This window comes from Falco biarmicus, chromosome Z, assembly GCF_023638135.1.
Source record: "Falco biarmicus isolate bFalBia1 chromosome Z, bFalBia1.pri, whole genome shotgun sequence".
NCBI lineage: Eukaryota > Metazoa > Chordata > Aves > Falconiformes > Falconidae > Falco > Falco biarmicus.
The window spans coordinates 57131446-57149630 of NC_079311.1; the positions used below are offsets into that span (position 1 = coordinate 57131446).

At 42.9% G+C, this 18185-nt stretch overlaps 1 protein-coding gene across 1 annotated transcript in view; it reads right to left on the reverse strand.

The window, feature by feature from the left end:
• DOCK8 (dedicator of cytokinesis 8) overlaps window positions 1-9648 on the reverse strand; it is a 94523-nt gene extending 84875 nt beyond the window's left edge. The window contains exon 1 of the mRNA XM_056323953.1: window positions 9425-9648. Within this exon, the coding sequence (XP_056179928.1) occupies window positions 9425-9477 (53 nt within the window). The 5' untranslated portion in view covers window positions 9478-9648. The remainder of the gene's footprint in view (window positions 1-9424) is intronic.
• Between the last annotated feature and the right edge of the window lie 8537 nt (window positions 9649-18185).

Here is an 18185-nt window from a genome sequence, read left to right on the forward strand (position 1 = left end):
CACAGTTCTGCACAGACAAACATGACTTTGCACATTGTTTGGTTTTCTTCTTATTAATCTTGTGCTTGTGTAAAACATAAAACAGCTTGCAATCAAAGCCTAGTTCATAGCAAATATAGCAGTGTTCTTCCTTTCATGCAGTTGTCTCTCTTACGGCCTCCAACTATGTTCTAGCTCATGTGGTCTACAACACAAATTACTCTCAGGTATCATACAACAGGCTGTGTGGATGCAGGCAGGCTTACATACAGCTAAGCTTGAATGTAACAATCATCAGTGCCAGAATGTGAGATACAAATCAGCTGTTATGATATTGGCCTGAATTATACATACTGACCAGCCAAACTGTATACTGCTTAAATCTGTCATTTGCTCAAGTGTGGTTGTAAAACATTTTTAGAAGCACTGCACTAACATAGATTTAGTCTCATTGGACTGCTCACTGGAAACATCCTAGCAAAGGCCAATGAATTATGTCTAGGGCTGATAAAAAGATGACCTCACAGTCATTAGGAAGTTCCTTTTATTATCTTTAGAGCTATTTACAATAGATGGGATCCATCCCTAGCCTGCTTCAATATTCTTGACTGTGGTAGATTTAAGAGGGAATTATTCCTGCAGGTTACATCTCTCCCTTGGAGTGGAGGAGTACCTGTAAAAATGTCCCAAAAGAAGACAGACAGGTTAATACACCTAAGGAAACAGCCATCTGAGGCATTTAATGGCTGTTTAGTTGTCCGCACGCAGTGAGCACTCATACAACAGGGCTGAAACCATGCTCTCAACTCCTCCTTATCTTTCTGCTCACTCAGATTGCCTTGAGTCCAAACAGTGGTGGATGGGAGGTAAAGCATCCACATGTGGAAGCTGCAGTGGGGACTGACCTTTATGAGTAGTGCATGAAGGAGGAGAGCTCCCAGTCTTCTCTCCCTCCTCTGCACCTGTTCTAGAGCCACGTACAATCTATTCCTTATGCTGAATACAAATCCAGAAGACACCTTGACAATGATGCCATAAAAATCTAGGAGAAATCAACTTGCACTGTCACGAAGACAGAAGTGACTTTTCTGAAAGAAGTAACACTTAGGAGATTGGGTTCTTCCTATGTCTAAAGGAAATGTACGTCTAAAGCTGGTGAAGTACGAGCTGCATGAGCAGACAAGTGGGACTGAAAGCCAGGCCCAGAGGGTGGTGATCAGCGGCATGAAGTCTAGTTGGAGGCCATTAACTAGCAGTACACCCCCAGTGTCAATACTGGGTCCAATCTTGTATAACATCTCCATTAGTGATCTGGGTGATTGGGCAAGTTTGCTGATGACACAGAACTCAGAGGACTAACTGATGAACCAGAGAGTCACACTGCCCTTCAAGAGGGACCTCAACAGGCTGGACAAATGGGCTGGCAGGAACCTCACGAAGTTCAACAAGAGGAACTGCAAAGTCCCACACCTGGAACAGCCCCATGCACCAATATATGCTGGGGGCCACCCAGCTGGACAGCAGCTTTGCAGGGAAGGACCCAGAGGTCCTAAAGGACCATAAACATATTAGTCCTAGGAGACCATGATTTCAGCCAAGTTGGACATAAGCCAGCAATGTGACCTGGTGGCAAAGAAGGCTAATGTCATCCTGGGGTGCACTAGGCAGAGTATTGCCAGCAGGTTGAAGGAGATGATCCTTCTGCTCTTTTCAGTGCTAGTGACACATGGCCTGGGTTTTGTGTCCAGGCCTGGGCTCCCCAGTACAAGAGAGACATGGACATATTGCAGAGAGACAAGCCAAGGGCCACAAAGGTGAGGAAAGGGCTGGAGAATCCTGTGAGGAAAGGTAGAGAGAGCTGGGACTGTTCAGCCCAGGGAAGGGAAGACTCGGGGTGGATCTTATCAATGCATATAAATATCTGAAGGGAGAGCATAAAGAAAACAGAGCTACTCTTTTCAGTCGTGCACAGTGACAGGACCAGAGGCAATGGGAACAACCTGAAACACTGGAGGTTCCACCTAAACACTTTTTTACTGAGGGTGACTTAGCCCCGGCACAAGTGTCCTAGAGGGGCTGTAAAGTCTGCCTCCATGGAGGCTGTCAAAAGCCATCTGGACATGGTCCTGGACAGCCAGCTCTAGGTGGCCCTGCTTGAGCAGAGGGGTTGGACAAACTAACCTCCAGAGTCAAGATGGACAAGTTGACCTCAGCCATTCTGTGAAATAAATGAGCAGATACTTCGGTCAGTTTATAATCTATCCCTGTAAACCAGAAACAGGAGATACATGCTTTGGCAACTGGGAAAAAACATGTTGAACTCCACTGAAAAACTGGGAAAAAAATAGAATATGAAAGTTAATGAAATGCCCCAGTATTTCCTATAGCCAAATTAAAAGGTTTTCAAACAAAACCAGTAGGCAGAAACAAGACTAGTTAGCCTTACCTCAGTGTCTGGTAAGATCATGGAACAGAATTCTCCTAGAAGATATGTTGAAGCATATGGAATACAGGGAGGTGATTAAAGATAGCCAACATGGCTTCACCTAGGGCAAATCATGCCTGACAGATCTAGTGGCCTTCTACAATGGAGTGACTGCATCAGTGCACAAGGGAAGAGCAACTGATGCCAAGTAACTGGACTTCTGTACGGTTCCCCACTACTCTCTTACCTCTAACTTGGAGAGACATGGATTTGATGGACAGACTGTCAGTTGGATAAGGAACTAGCTGGATTGCCGCATCTAAGGAGTTGCGGTGAATGGTTCAATATGCAAATGGAAACTAGTAACAAGTGGTGTTACTCAAGGGTAAATACAGGGACGGGTACTATTTAATGTATTTATTAATGACATAGATAGTGGGACTTGGTGCACCCTCAGCTAGTTTGCGTCAAGCTGAGTGCTGTAGTTGATTCACTTGAGGGAAGCGATGCCATCCAGAGGGACTCTTGACAGGCTTGATGGGTGGACCTATGTGAACCTCCTGAAGTTCAACAAGGCGAAGTGCAAGGTCCTGCACCTGGGTCAGGGCAACTCCCAAGATCAGTACAGACTGGAGCATGAACAGGTGGAGAGCAGCCCACCAGGGAAGGACTTAGGGATATTGGTGGATGAAAAATTGGACATGAGCCAGCAATGTACACTTGCATTGTATCCTGGGCTGCATAGAAAGAAGTGTGGCCAGCAGGTCAATGGAAGTGGTTCTCCTCCCTCTACTCTGCCCTCCTGAGAGTCCACCTGGAGTACAGCATCCAGCTCTGGGGCCTCCAGTACAAGAAAGATGTGGACCTGTTAGAGCAGGTCCAGAGGAGGGCCACAAAAATGATCAGAAGGATGGAACAACTCTTCTGTGAAGAAAAGCTGTGAGAGGTGGGGTTGTTCAGGTTGGAAAAGAGAAGGCTCTGGGGAGACTTCTTGTGGCCTTTCAATACTTAAAAGGGCCATTATAAGAAAGATGGAGGGAGAGTTTTTAGCAGGGTCTGTAGTGATAGGACAAAGGGTAATGGTTTTAAACTAAAAGAGGGTAGACTCAGACTAGATAAAAGGAAGAAATTTTTTATGGTGAGGTTGGTGAAACACTGGACCAGTTGCCAAAAAAACTTGTAGATGCCCCATCACCAGAAACGTTCAAGGTCAAGTTGGACTGGGCTCTGAGCAACCTGATCTAGTGAAAGATGTCCCTGCCTGTGATAGGGGGGGGTTGCACTACGAGATCTTTGAAGATCCCTTCCAACTCAAACCTTTCTACAGTTCTAAGAAGCAAATCTGATCTTTATACTCCCTGCATATGCAACTCCAAGTAATTGCCCCCAGAGGATTTTAAAAATCAGCTTCTCATTTATTTTTATGGAAGTCTTAAGAAAACTGGCCATAAACCATTACTAACAGATTGTTATACGTAACATACAAATCTTATAGATATCCTACTTTTTTTATCTTTACTCTGTTATTAGTGTTTAATATCCTCTGTATGAAATACAAAACCATGACTTTTTCACACATGTGGTATGTAAGAAGTAGCCTTTTCCCATAGCATTACAAATTGGAATTTTTTAACCTCTCTTAAAAGCCATAGTGCACTGTATATTTAAGGTATGGGTTTTAGATTAAATCAAATGTGTTATTATTTGATTGTTTGAAAAAATTGTCTTGAATATATATCTGCAAAGGTATTAACTTGTTATCCTCACTTCAGTTCCCAAGGTGCAACTCATTAAAGCAGGATTCCACTGCTTCATCGAGTGTGCTGTCCTTTATGACTCTTGTTTTTGAATTAGGTTGACTCAGTAAAAACCAACCCAGGATTTTTAATACTACCACTGTCCTGACATTACATATAATAAGGCTATGGCTCAATGGTCATACTTGATAAGAAGGATCTATCTACAAGCAGCTCTTAAAACTTTGTAAGTATTGTGTTCTAGGTATGCAGCAAACACATGGAAAATGCCTTTGCTATTAGCAGACTGGTAATTTTATTAAGGTTTTTGTAGTGTATTACTTTATGTAAGAAATCGACTATGAGAATTTACCACATTTTTTTAAAATGCACTAGATCTTTATACTTAGTACATCAACCTATTGTACATACAAAGGACTGAAGTTCTCCCTGCAGCTTATTTAATATATTTAAAGTTTAAAAATAAAAATTGATTAGAAGAAATAGCTTGGCCTAGACAATGGAGTCTGGACAATGCTTTTAAGTAATTAGCAATTCATTATATCCATATACTAGGGGGTTTATTGAAATTCAATCAATAGATGCTGGCCTCAGCCCCATAAAGGGGTTACATTGAACAGATATCTGCTATATCAGTGTACATAGGAAATGGCCTGCTCTGCCACTGAAACCATTTTGCACTGTACCTGACTTCTCTGCCACAGCCTTTGTTGCCATTGAGGGAAGTTTCTTGTGAACTCAGAACCAAGACTTTGTACAATACAAGATTTACACTGACATTTTCATTTCAGGTAGAAATAATGTAAATGTCATCATTAATGTAAAGTAGAATTTAGTGTATAAATTTACTAATGTAAAATACAATTTGAGAATTACGTAGGGGGTTGACTTTTATTGTAGGCTTTTTAAAATTTGAAAGCTTCAGTGTTAATATTGATAGTATGGGTTTTGGTTTTTTTTAATATAACTCTATACATGTAAACCTCAAGTACACTTCTTAAAACCAGAACAGGAAAAGAAAATTTTGTTTGGCAAGTGGACATTTTCAGGGAGAGGGAAATGAAATGATAGAATTAAATGCTAAAAATGTGTTTTATAACACCTGCAAAATGCAGACATTAGCTGTCTGTAAAGACAATTGAGGAGTATGTCTATTGGGAGGGGTTTTAATTGCATGAAGCACATGACTGAAAGTTGTGCTCCATTAGGGAGCTGTATTGCTGCTCTTGATAGTTTTATGTTTTGTAATTTATGTATTGAAATGTTTTGAATCTATAGCATTGCTGGCAAGGGCCCCAGGCAGGTGCCTAAAGCACTGTTTTCCTCACTTGAAGTCAAAAAAAAAAACTATTACTGCAAGGTCTATGTGAAAGATGAAATAGCAAACTGCACTAGCTAAATAAAAGTAATAAAAATAGAAAAACTCTTCTGTGAATGCTGTGATTATCGTAAGACACTGCTAAGGCAAACTTACTAAAATTCAGTTTTTGTGGTCTCTCAAATGTACAGTGCTCAGCTGGTATATTAGAACCCATGGTTTTAGCAAAGATTAGTTGTTTTTTCTCAGCAGTTCACAAAATTATTTTTCAACTTTCTTGGTTTCTGAATACAAATACTGTAATTGGAAAGGAGACACATTTACAGGATGCCATCGAGATAACTTTTAATTATTATCTTGGACTTAATAAGGATGATCTGCTTTTTCATGTCCCATGCTTGCTTCAAACGACCACAGACACCTAATACCCTCTGAGAGCACCACAAAGGTCTCTTACTATTGCACATTAATGAGTGGTTCTTCCCCTTGCTTTGCCTGATGCAGAAGGCTATTTAGAAAGACAGTCACAACTTACTTTTGAGTGATACTTTAAGCTGCATGTTGAAGAACATATCAAGTTGGACTGGAATTTAATTTCTCATGTAATAGAAAAAATGTTATTTGAAGAGGATGTTTTCTGAGGTTCTTCTCAGTTTTCATCAACTTAGCTCTGGGTAATACACAGGTAAGTAGTAGGAATGCTGTCTAACATGAGGGACACTAGAGACTTACTCCTTCACTTCTACTTACGAGATGAACATCATTATATGTAAAAGTTACCCATTAAAACAGAAGGAACTACTCACATACAAGCATTAAAAATATACGTGCATGCAAGTCTTTGCAAGATAAAAAAAGGCAGGAAGCAACCGGTTGGGGCAACAGAGACCAGATGGGTGGAAGGAAGAATAAAGTGACAGGAAGACATGGCTATGTGGGCAGGTTGCATATGCAACTTACAAGTTTGAAGGCATCTGAAGGCCTGATTTTAAAGTTTGACCTTGTTGTAAATGAATGTGATGCTTGTAATGTAACAGCTGTTCCTGAAGCATCTGCAGCTCCAGTATTCATCAGTGATAACTCACACTAACTAGTGTTGTTGATGAGGCTACTAACAAGATTTCAGATCATATCATTGCTGAATTTTACAGAACAGTGTTTAGCATAGATCATAAGGTGGTCAGGTATTCATCATGCTTCACTGAACACATCAGAGTACACTTTATGTAACTAGCAGGGAGGTGCCTAATGTCACAGAATCACAGAACGGTCAGTTTTGAAAGGGGCCTTTGGAGACCACCTAGTCCAACCGCCTGCTAAAGCAGGTTCACCTACAGCAGGTTGCACAGGATCATGTCCAGGTGGGTTTTGAATGTCTCCAGAAAAGGAGACTCCATAACCTCTCTGGGCAGCCTATTCCAGTGCTGTGTCACCCTCAAAGTAAAAAAGTTATTCCTCATATTCAGAAAGAACTTTTTCTGTTTCAGCTTGTGCCTGTTGCCCCTTGTCCTGTCACTTGGCACCACTGAAAAGAATCTGGCCCCATCCTCTTAACACTTGCCTTTAAGACATTTGTAGACATTGATAAGGTCCCCTCTCAGTCTTCTCTGCTCCAGGCCAAAGAACCCCAGCTCTCTCCGCCTTTCCTCATAAGGGGGATGCTCCAGTCCCCGTATCATCTTTGTAGCCCTCCACTGCACCCTCTGCAGTAGTTCCCTGTCTCTCATGAACTGGGGAGCCCAGAGCCCGACACAGCTCTCCATACATAGCCCCACCATGGCAGAGTAGAGGGCAAGGATAACCTCCCTTGACCTGCTGGCCATGGTCTTCCTCATGAACCCCAGGATCCCACTGGGCTTCTCAGCTACAAGGGCACACATTGTACTGAGGAACTAATACAGAGCCTAAAATTCTGCTGGTCCTCATAAAAACAGAATATCAATTAGTCAAGTCACTGGCACAAGGAAGAGACAGGGAAGAGCTTGCATGCAAATCTGTAGTAAATGGAGAGTAATTATACAGGCAATGTAATAATTGTTGTAAATGATGCCTTGCCAGTAACATCCAACTTTCACTAAGAGTTGCATTTTGAGGAAGTAAACTCAGGAACTCTGAAGAAAGAGGAACAAAATTTGATAGCTGTAAATTAGCCTTTTCTGTACAGGCAAGAAAGCTAACACAATAACATATTATTCCTCTTATTTTGAAAGTTCCTTAAAAAAAACCCCAAACCACCACATTAAAAACATTTCTTGTGAAGATATATCACTCTACTGCCAGTAGAACAAACTGCACTTGAGTCATGTAAAAATTACCAATTACCTGTTCTTTTTGAAGAAAGGGAAACATGATGTTCTGCTAGCAAATATGTGATTTCTACCATACTGTGTCAAAGAGAATAGTCTTACTTGGGAAATAAACATGTAGATTATTAAATTGGAATCACATTCAGAACACAATGAATAAACATATTTGAACATTTAAATTGCTACAAAAAATACTTAATATTTCACTGTTGAATCAGAGAAAGAAATAAAAACCCCAATAGTTTAATTTCACTACAGTTCTTACTAGCATAACTGTTGTGAGCCTTTGTGACATGAAGCCTGATTAATTGTTACGATTCCACTACTCTGTAAGGCTTCAGTCATACAGATGAACAGTGACCATCACCACAGCTGGGAAGAGCTGCCAGAAGGCTGACTCTAAAAATAGGAAGAAAGAAAATAACTCAAACCCTCTAAATATCAGCCAGTTATGCTCTTTATTTAAGCAAGTCTCCAAATGATCAGGAATCATGGCGGGATCCTGTAGTGAACTGCTCATCATGATGGCTTCTCAATGTGATGTCTCACCCTTGTGAATATTCCAACATAAATTTAAAATTAATTCCCAAAGGATACAGAAAGGTACACCGATGCATATTCTGCCATGGGAAAGGCACATCACAGCAGAGCTAATTTTATCCTCTGCAACTGCAAACCCCATGTGTTCTAATAAATTGCTGAGGAGGTGGAGTTTCTCTGCATACTTTTCTCTCTGGCACAGAGACTTACCCTCAGTTTATACTACCATTATGCTGTTTTTCTTTTATGTGTCAGCAAACTCAGTTACCTTGTATTTATATCAACACCCTGGAAACACAGTTTTTGTCTCTGATAACAAGACTCTTGAAAAGGAGGCCTGTGTGTTCCTTCAACCTAATGATACAAAAATAATTGTCTTGTTTCTTATGCCAGACCTGCTGAGAGTCAGCACTTTCCTGGTAAAAGACACCGAAGTCTAGCAGGCAGCAAGCTTAGATGCAAGAGTACGGTGTTCCAACAGGTGAACTCTCATTTATTTGGTGAACTCTCATTTATTTGGTTTAGGGGGGGAAGCAGGAGCGTAGACTTATTTTCAGTCATCAGGAGGATTTTTTCTTTTCATAGATGAAAGGGCAAAAAGAAAAAAAAAAATCCCAGGGATGTATGTCATTGCAATATTGATGCCCAACATAAACCCCGCACTTCCCAGCAGCGCCAGTTCAGGCACCAGGTGACTCTCCCCGTCGGTGCGGAGGAGGAACTCCGAGCCTTGCCCCGCCGCCTGGGGTGCGGCTGGTCGTCTCCTGCCTGCCCGAGGACACGCACCCGCAGCCGGCTTCGCCACGTACGCCCCGCCGGAGCACCAAGCGCACTGCCCTGCAGCAGCGCACCCCGGGGCCGCACCTCCCCGGGGCCGGGGCAGGGCCGGCGGGGGCCGGGGGGGCCGCCCGGAGCTGCCGGCAGCGGGCGCGGCGGGGCCAGCCCGGTTATCTGGAGCGGGCAGATGGCTCCACACCTCGGGGGTCTCCCGGGAAGGTGCCGTCGCGGCCCCGCTCCCGCAGCCCTATCGCCTGTTTCGGCCGGGTCTCGGGGTAGCACTGGCGAGGAGTAACTGCGAGCTACGAGGAAAGCTCCTTACCTGTTGATTTTCAGGGCGAACGCCCTCCTGTCTGCGGCGGGTAAGGTCGCCATGCGGGAGAACAGTCGCGGGTGCCGGCTGCCGACGAGGAGCGACGCCGGCTGTACGCACGACGGGCGGATTTATTTCATTTATTTAGTTTTCTTAATTACATGCTCCGAGCTAAAAACCCGACGGTCCTCTGACAGTTCTGGGCGGCAACTTCCGCATTTCACCTTCCTCACCGAAATCGGCCAGAGTGGGAGGGATCTGCCCTTGTGCACCGCTGGCATCGCACCCCCGCCGCTGCCCCGCCGGCCGGCAGCGCCCGGCCCCGGCCCGGCCCCGCGGGCGCGCTGCGCCGCTCGCCGATGGCTCCCGGGGGCCCCCGCCGCGGCGGCACCGCGCCCGCGCACCGGGGGCGGCAGGAGTTTCGCCTCCCAGTTCGACACAGGGCACCCGGACCGCCCGTGGATACGCCGGAGGGAAGCGGCAGGGAAGGCAAGTGTTTAAGCAGGCGCAGCAAGAGCCGGGGGAGGGAAGGCGCCTTGTACCTGCGAACGCTCCCAGCTGCGGGAATCTTTGCGCGTCCCCCCAATTCTTTTTCGCTTGGAAACCGCGTAGCGGGGATCGGACACCCCCGCCCGGGGGTCGAACGCTGGTCTCCGGCGTCGGGCGAGGAAGCGGCGCGCACCGCTGGGCGCCGCCGGGCACGGCTGGGCGCCATAGCGGCCCCAGGCCGCCCCCGGGCGCCGCTGCCCCAGCCCGTCCCCCGGCGGAGCAAGCCCGGCCGCCGGGCAGGGCAGGGCAGGCCGGGGCAGGGCTGCTCGGGGCAGGGCAGACCCGTGCCCTCCGCGCAGAGGAGGTAGCCAGGGTCCTTCCCTCGGCCCCGCCGGCACATGGATGGAGCTGCTCAGGCAGGTGGAGACAGTAAATAGATGTCAGCCCTTCACCTGGGACAATAGTTTGCCACTACACACAAGCACCCAGCATATATCTCTGAACTACTATATACCCCTGAACTACTTGAGTGTGTAAGGAAAACTCACATGTACCAACACCAGATACCAGCCCAGCTTGGCACAAAGCAGGTCCCATTGCTGTTCTCTTCACCTGCACTTACAGCTCAACTTTTTAAAAAGGTCATTTTTATTAAGTGTGTAGTTGTGTTACAAAGTGTTTCCTGACTGGTACTTTTCTCTCAGCCTTGGTGTAGGCTTCACTGCTTCTGCAGAGAAGCAGAACTCTGACTTAATTTGAAAGGGAAACAGAAGCCAAACATGGTTTCTACACATGAATTCTGGGGTAGCAGAGGCAATTCAGGTTTAGGTTGTCCTGTTTTTATTAAGTCCATGCCTTGGTGGCAACAACATCGGGATTCATCCATCGAAAAGCAGTCATAGCTTATCTCTCCATTCCCAGTGAGCTGGACGGTGTCTAGAGGAAAACGGTGTGATGTAAGGCAAGGAATGGAAGGTTGTCACACCGTGAAGGCCTAAAATTGTGCTACTAACAATTTACCTTTTACTCTGCAGGATTCACAATTTTTTAGAGCACTATTAAGTATGGGTAGTCTCAAATACAAATGTTAAAACCTATGGTCTTTGAACAGCACTGCCTATGTGCCCTTAAGGAAGTACAGAAAGACTGAAGAGGTGAAAGATTTAACAAAACCCAGAAGTAAATAAAAAGAGTTGAAAATGGAAATAAGTATGGGTATATTTTGGGGGGAAAAAAACACAAGAATCTACAGCAGAATGACATCTCCTATATAAGTCTAAAAACTTTGGAAAGAAAGTATTAAAATCTACCATTAATGGAACTGTATTAACCAAAAAACAGAAGAATAAATTAGACACTTCATTGCACAGAACTTAAACACCACACCCATCCTTTCTTTACATCACCAATATAAAGCTAAGGCCACCTACCTAGGTGAAAGTTGAACTTAAATATTACTTAGTTACAAATCACTGATACATAGCTGTGATCCGGCATGTGTGCTGGTGACAAGAGTGCTTGATGTCAGAGATACTGCCTGTGGCAAGACACTGCTTCATACCACCTTTCTTCTCGTCTGCACTTGCACATGTTTGTTGGAGGATGGTCACTGCCTTCACGACTCTCTTTGGTGCATGAACTTGCTGTGGTTTCAGTAGATGTGTTACTGCTCTACAAGAAACCGAAGGTGTGCAGCCTGCCTTCTGACAGGTGGCTGCAATCACATTGTGTCAACAGTGGAAAGAAGCAAGAAAAATACAACCTTTGTAAAATGTTAATAGACCCATTTCATTTAAATGGACACATCCATTTTTGAGAGCCTAATTTGAGACACCCAAAGTTTAACTTTTTCATGGAACAGTGGTGTGCATTTCTTACCTAGGCTACTTGGAGTTGATGGCCTCAGCACTGTTGAAAGCTACACACCCAAAATGCAGCTTAAGTGTTTATTATAACATCTTGGCCTTTCTAGTATACTTACTCTCTTTGCTCTTAAAGGAAATTGGTCAGAGGAGCTTCTCTTCTATTTGCTTTTCAGGATTTTATCTTAGAGATTTTATATAACCCATGCTCTTTAAGATGCCATGAAATAACCATGAAATAAACATCACTTTGTCAATTTTCGTTGGCTGTCTAGACCACTGCCAGACAGACAAGAAACACTTATGTACTCTCTGTGCATGTTGAGATGGGCTCTTTCAGTTCCACCTTGTTCTATCTCCTGTATAAAAGAAGGAAAATCAGAGGAAAAAAATGTTAGGCAGCTCTCCACTAGCACAGTAGGTCCTTGCTATCACATGAAATCACTTTCTCTTGGCTTAATGGTGCATTATGTTATAACTGTCACTAGGAGGGCTGCTCATCCACAGTAGGAAGTCAGATCTTTTCTGTTTCTCAAAATACTGCCTTTGAAAACCATATCCATCCTTCTCCTTGTTTAATTGCAAAAGCTTCCATGAAGTGTTGTGCCTCTGTTTCTAACTCACAAGATAAAGAGGGAAAATGTAAGCAATCAAAAAAACCCCAGGTAGCTCTATTAACCATTCTGTACATTGTCTGGTTGTAGAGACAATAAGACAACAGATTTGGTATTAGATAGATTTCACATTTGTCCTTCTGTTCACAGCAGGTCCCACAAAAGGAACTGGATGTTCTTCTTTTGCTGACATCTGTGGTTAATTGGGTTTGGGATGTTGCTTTCTGTTTGTTTGTTTAAGAGAGGAAGATAATTCTTCTAGCTGTATCTCCAGAACTGCTAACCACTCAACAAGAAAACACTACCTAATTTTTTATTGAAGGTATTAAAAAGAGTCCAGGCTTCATCTTAACAGCTCATATGAACCTTCCTTGATTGCCAAATCTGGCCACACAAATTGAGCTAGCAGCAATGCAGATAACATCCGAGTCTGCACAAATATACACATTTATGAATGATACAACTATTAATTTTGTAGTTGCATACATTTTTTGTAAGCATGGACAAAAGTATTACTAAAAATATTTTGTCACATGCAGGAAAAAATGCCTGAGGAGACACACAAAAGGTAAGGTTTCCAAAACTGCTAGTATATTCAGCAAGTACAGACTAAACACTTAAATAATGTTTTCATCTCTTTGGATGAACTAAATTATCAGCAGCCTACTTCAGCATATGAGCAGCAAAACTCATCAAATATTCCTTTTCATTGATTATGTCAGCAATTCCATTGCCTGGGCAGGGGGAGCGAAAAAAAAAAAAAAAAAAAAGAAGTAATTTTGTTACAAAGTTTACAGGATTTTAATTCATTGGTGTACCTCCAGATGAGGCAAATCAATTTTTTAAGCTATATTATCCAATTAATTATAGTCAATAGTAATGCTCCAGCTTATTTTTAAACATTATCGTTTGAATTCCTTCAGCAAACAAACCTGCTATATAGAAGGCCATGAAGTCTACCCATGCCTTCAGAACAAGAAGCAGAACAAGATCTTTCCAGTCAGGAGATAAAAAAAATGCTACCAAACCAGGTGCCGGTGAAGGCAGCACAAAATCAAAAGTGAAGAAAACAATGCAACTCAGAACAGGCCATGGTATTCAAAGTCTAGCTTGCTTGGATGGCAGCAGCTGTTGGTGGGTCTTGTACACAATACAGTAGAAAGCATGCTTATATTCACCATTTTCTCCTCCCCATCCTCCTGTTGCACACACATGCATCCCAAACAGTGGTCCTAATCATCACTGCATCACTTTGGCCCTAGGATCAGTCATAAAGCTGCACTTCCCTCTAATCCCTCTTGAGCTTCAAATGGTCTCACCACACTTTGGTCTTCCTCCTGCAACCTGACGTGGGGGTGGTGGATGCACAGCTGGTTGGTTGCTGTAGCTGGGCACACTGAGGAGATGCAGGCCCAGCCACAAAGAGCAGCTGAGTGGTGGTAACCACAGCACAGGCTGGATATGAGCATCTGGGCAGAATGGCTACTGCTGCATATTTTTTTGAAGGAGTTTGCAAGGTAGGGTTAAGGACATGCTGGAAGAGACAGTAATGAACATGTCTACACATCACCTACCAGGGGATTTTTTTTCTGTTAAGACACACATTTCCAAACATCTTTTTTCTTCAAAAAGTAAATTAGCAGTCACTTCTTCACTAGCTGTGGTATCCCTGCAAAGAATGCTGTTGTATTACAGCATCACACCCATCATTAAATTCAACTTTGTATCCCAGCACAGTCATGGATGACAAAACCTTGCTAAAGCTTTAGGTGTCACCTGCTTATTTGTAAGGAATGTACCTTTGATGCACAACTAGCAACTGAGTTACGTCCATGGGAGTTTTCTCAGCATCATTTATAATGGAAGTTTGCATCCATGGCAAAATACACCAGTGGTGTGTAACTTTGGTAATGCATAACTTCTAAGAATATCTGGAGGTTCACACCAACAGGACAACTGTGGTGATCTCAGTACCTGCCAGCAACGCACAATGCCTGTCAATGTTTGCTCATATTCCACCTTCCTACAATACCACTAGCTAGAAGAGTACAATAGCTAGTGGAACTACTAGACACTTAAAAGAAAGCTGACATGCCATCAAGTTCAGTGCTTTCATGGGCAGAGACCTTGACTGTAGCCAATAAAATCTAAGTGGTTTAATCAAGATTGTTTTAAACAAAAGATGTTATATGAAATTTAGTAGGCTACGTCTCAGAAAAATGAGTGTAATTTTCATTATTCCTACTGATGTATTAAACAGATTGGCAACGAAATACTGAACCTTCCTTAAAAAAAAAAAAAAATTAAAAGTCACTCCTAGGTTTAAGTTTCATTTCTCCATTGGTGAAACAGGAGAAAGGGAACTTAGATCACTTTGCAGCCTTCTGTTTTTTCATAAAACAGTTGACTAAAAAAAAAGAAAAGGCTGTGTGAAAGCATAGCTTTTTTTTCCATTTGTCTGTGCAAATTCTTCTGCAGAAATAAAAAATGTTACTGGCCAGATCCTCAACAGAGAGTTTCTCAAAGAGAAACATTTCTTTGCCCACCTTAGCAGTAAATAGAACTTAAGCAGAGACAACATATATAGAATTTTCCCTTACTGTCACCATCTGCTTACATATCATTAGGCAACTTGCTGGATGATGAGCAATGAATTGTATGAAGGACTGAGTTGCCTGTTGCCCTTACTCATTGCCTGGTGGGAAAGGGCCTGGGGGTGCTGGTCGGCAGCCGGCTGGGCATGAGCCAGCAGTGTGCCCAGGTGGCCAAGGAGGCCAGCAGCACCCTGGCTTGTAGCAGAAACAGTGTGGCCAGCAGGGCAAGGGAAGGGACTGTCCCCCTGCACTGGTGAGGCTGCCCCACAAATCCTGTGTTCAGTTTTGTGCACCTCACTACAAGAAAGACATTGAGGTGCTGGAGTGTGTCCAGAGAAGGGCAATGGGGCTGGTGAAGGGTCTGGAGCACAGGTCTTACAAGGAGCAGCTGAGGGAACTGGGGCTGTTTAGTCTGGAGGAGACTCGGGGCCAGGGCTGGGGCCAGGGAATCTTCCTGCCTCTCTACATCTACCAGAAAGGAGGTTATAGGCAGGTGGGGGTAGGCCTCCTCTCAGATAACTAGTGACAGGACAAGAGGCCTCAAGTTACACCAGGGGAGATTTAGGCTGGATATTAGCAAAAATTTCTTCACTGAAAGGGTGGTCAAGCATTGGAACAGGCTGCCCAGGGAGGTGGTGGAATCACGATCCCCAGAGGTGCTTAAAAGACATGTAGATGTGGTGCTTAGGGACATGGTTTAGTGATGGACTTGCCAGTCCTGGGTTAATGGGTGGACTTTTCCAACCTAAATGATTCTATGATTCTATGATGTATGTTGATATTTAAACCCCAGCTATAATCCATACCTTTAATCTAATTGTCTTAGTTTCACCAGGTTTCATATCATAACAGCATATCGAGCACATGTCATAAAACAGTGTTAAAAAGCAGGTGCGCTGACTGAATTAAGCTCTTCCTTCTCTTGCACAGTGTGAATAATCTGCATTCTTCAAAGAAAAGTAAAGTCCAGTTGTCAGGAGAAGCTGTCAATCTGAGTACAGATAAGAAAATAGAGATAGTTTAATATAAAAATAAACACAGATAACAGGCAAGAAAGAAGTAAATGTACCAGGGGAGTATGCAAATCATACTAAAGTTATGTTTCTGCTTGCTGGCTTACATTTTGAGACATACATGGGCCTGCTCAGCAGCTACTGAGCTGATATCAGAAGTGAACTTAATTTCTGTTTCCGCATTGTTTTGCAGGTTAATTATAATTCAAAAAATCTGGCACCACTGTATGATTTTGCAACAACCCCTTTCTCTGTGATGCTTGAACTACATTGTACTATACAGACTGGTAGTACCATAAAGGAACCTTCTTCTCCAGCAGTCATGATCCTTTAAGGCTGTCATATTCCACAGAATATTGAAAGACCAATGATTTTCTTTTCCTGTTGTTTCAATCAGATCGTGCTCTACTTCCTACTGTATCAGGAAGCAGTAAGTTGTAATGCTCTTCAGTGTATCCTTTTCCCTATTTTCATGGCTCTTACAATCATCTTCCCCAACTCTCCTCCATTTTTGTTCATCATCCAACTCAGCCTGAAGCAAACAGCTTTGTTTGCAATGAGACCTTCACTATGTGGGAAGGCTTATTTCAGTTGCAGCCACCTGAAGTAACAAGACTTCCTGGTATCCGTCAACACTTTACTGCTTTCTGATGTTGTATGTTTGGTCTACAAGTATCTTAAAATAAAACACTCCAGCTGTGTCACCCAGATTTAGGTTTGCTCTGCTCATTGTAGCTGCCACAAAAGAATATGCAGGTTTTGCATTTACTTTTACAAAGTAGGTTTTCTTACGCAGTTCAGTAGAAACACAAAGACAGTTAATACTCAGAGCAAAATTCTAATGTTTGAATATAATCTTTAAAGAAACCAAAAGGAAACGCAGAAACCACAGGATTTATTTTAGGTAATTTTGTTCAAAAGAAAAATAATGAGCAGTGTCATGTGACCTGATAAAAAGCAGAACAGCTTAAAGAACCAGGACACTAGTTTCATCACCTTTTTCTTCCCTAGCACCAGATGTCTCACTGTCATGTAAATGAAATTTCAGTATTACAAATAGTCTAATTTATGAAAGATGACTTTTACAGGCTTTTATACACTGTGTGATGATAAGCTGATAGTTCCCAACACCTTTCTGATTTTTTTCTTCTTTTACCCCACAGCTTTCTTGCAGTGAAAATGTTAAGATTTCTTAGCTAATCCCTAATAACAGAACTAAATAATGTTGAGCAGCCTCAGGACAGAAAAACCATAAACCATTGTTCAGAGCTCTGCCAGACAGAGCTTTGAAAAAATTGGTCAGGTTTTCCCTATAAAACAGGGTGTGTCATTCAAGGGGATGACCCAAGTGGCTGAAACAAGGATGCAAAAAGATGCATTTTATCACATATCGGTCCTGAAACTTACAGATCAACAGACTATACTCACACCTTATAATGAATGGATGAGATTTACTGCCTTCCACAACAAAAGAAACTCCACAACTGATTTGTGTTCAGCTACCCTTATTTACTGAAGTTACCTAGGCCTAAGACCTTGCTAAACTCTAAAGTTTTATGCTTGTACTGCTGCTGACACTCCACAGAGCTGGCTGAAGATTTATAGTGTAGAACAGCATGAGTTATTTTAACTACAATGAAAGGAAACTACAGCATTTCTTTCACAAATTTACTATCTGAACAATCATGTAGCCGCAGGTGTTTCTGTTGGAATAAAGTAAGTTGTGTCTCCAAGGCCAAGATGAATTAATGGCTTAAGTAAGTTACTTGACCACTCTTTAGACCACAGTTTTACATGCTTTTGGCCAGAATGACTCAAGTAAAGGCAAAGTATTTAGAGTGGAATATCTTCAGTATTAAATAAATGTTTTAACCTACATAGGATGATTCAGGGATTAATACTAAGTATATTTATTGCCATACAAGCTGGCAAGCATACAAAGAAGATAAAGCCTGACATACTTCATCAGTCTGACCTCAAACTGGTGTTACTGGACCTTATCTGAGAGCAAAGAACCACACCTGGGGTCTGGGGAGTGTGCATAAGGCAAATCTCTTCTCATGCCTCCTCCACTACTATTACATTTACACGTTTTGACATAAGAAATGGAAGGTGTATTACTGCTTTTCTAAAGCTACGGTCCACAAAAAGCTGGCGCATTTACAACCCTGCTGAAATTAACTGCAGATAGGTCTTAC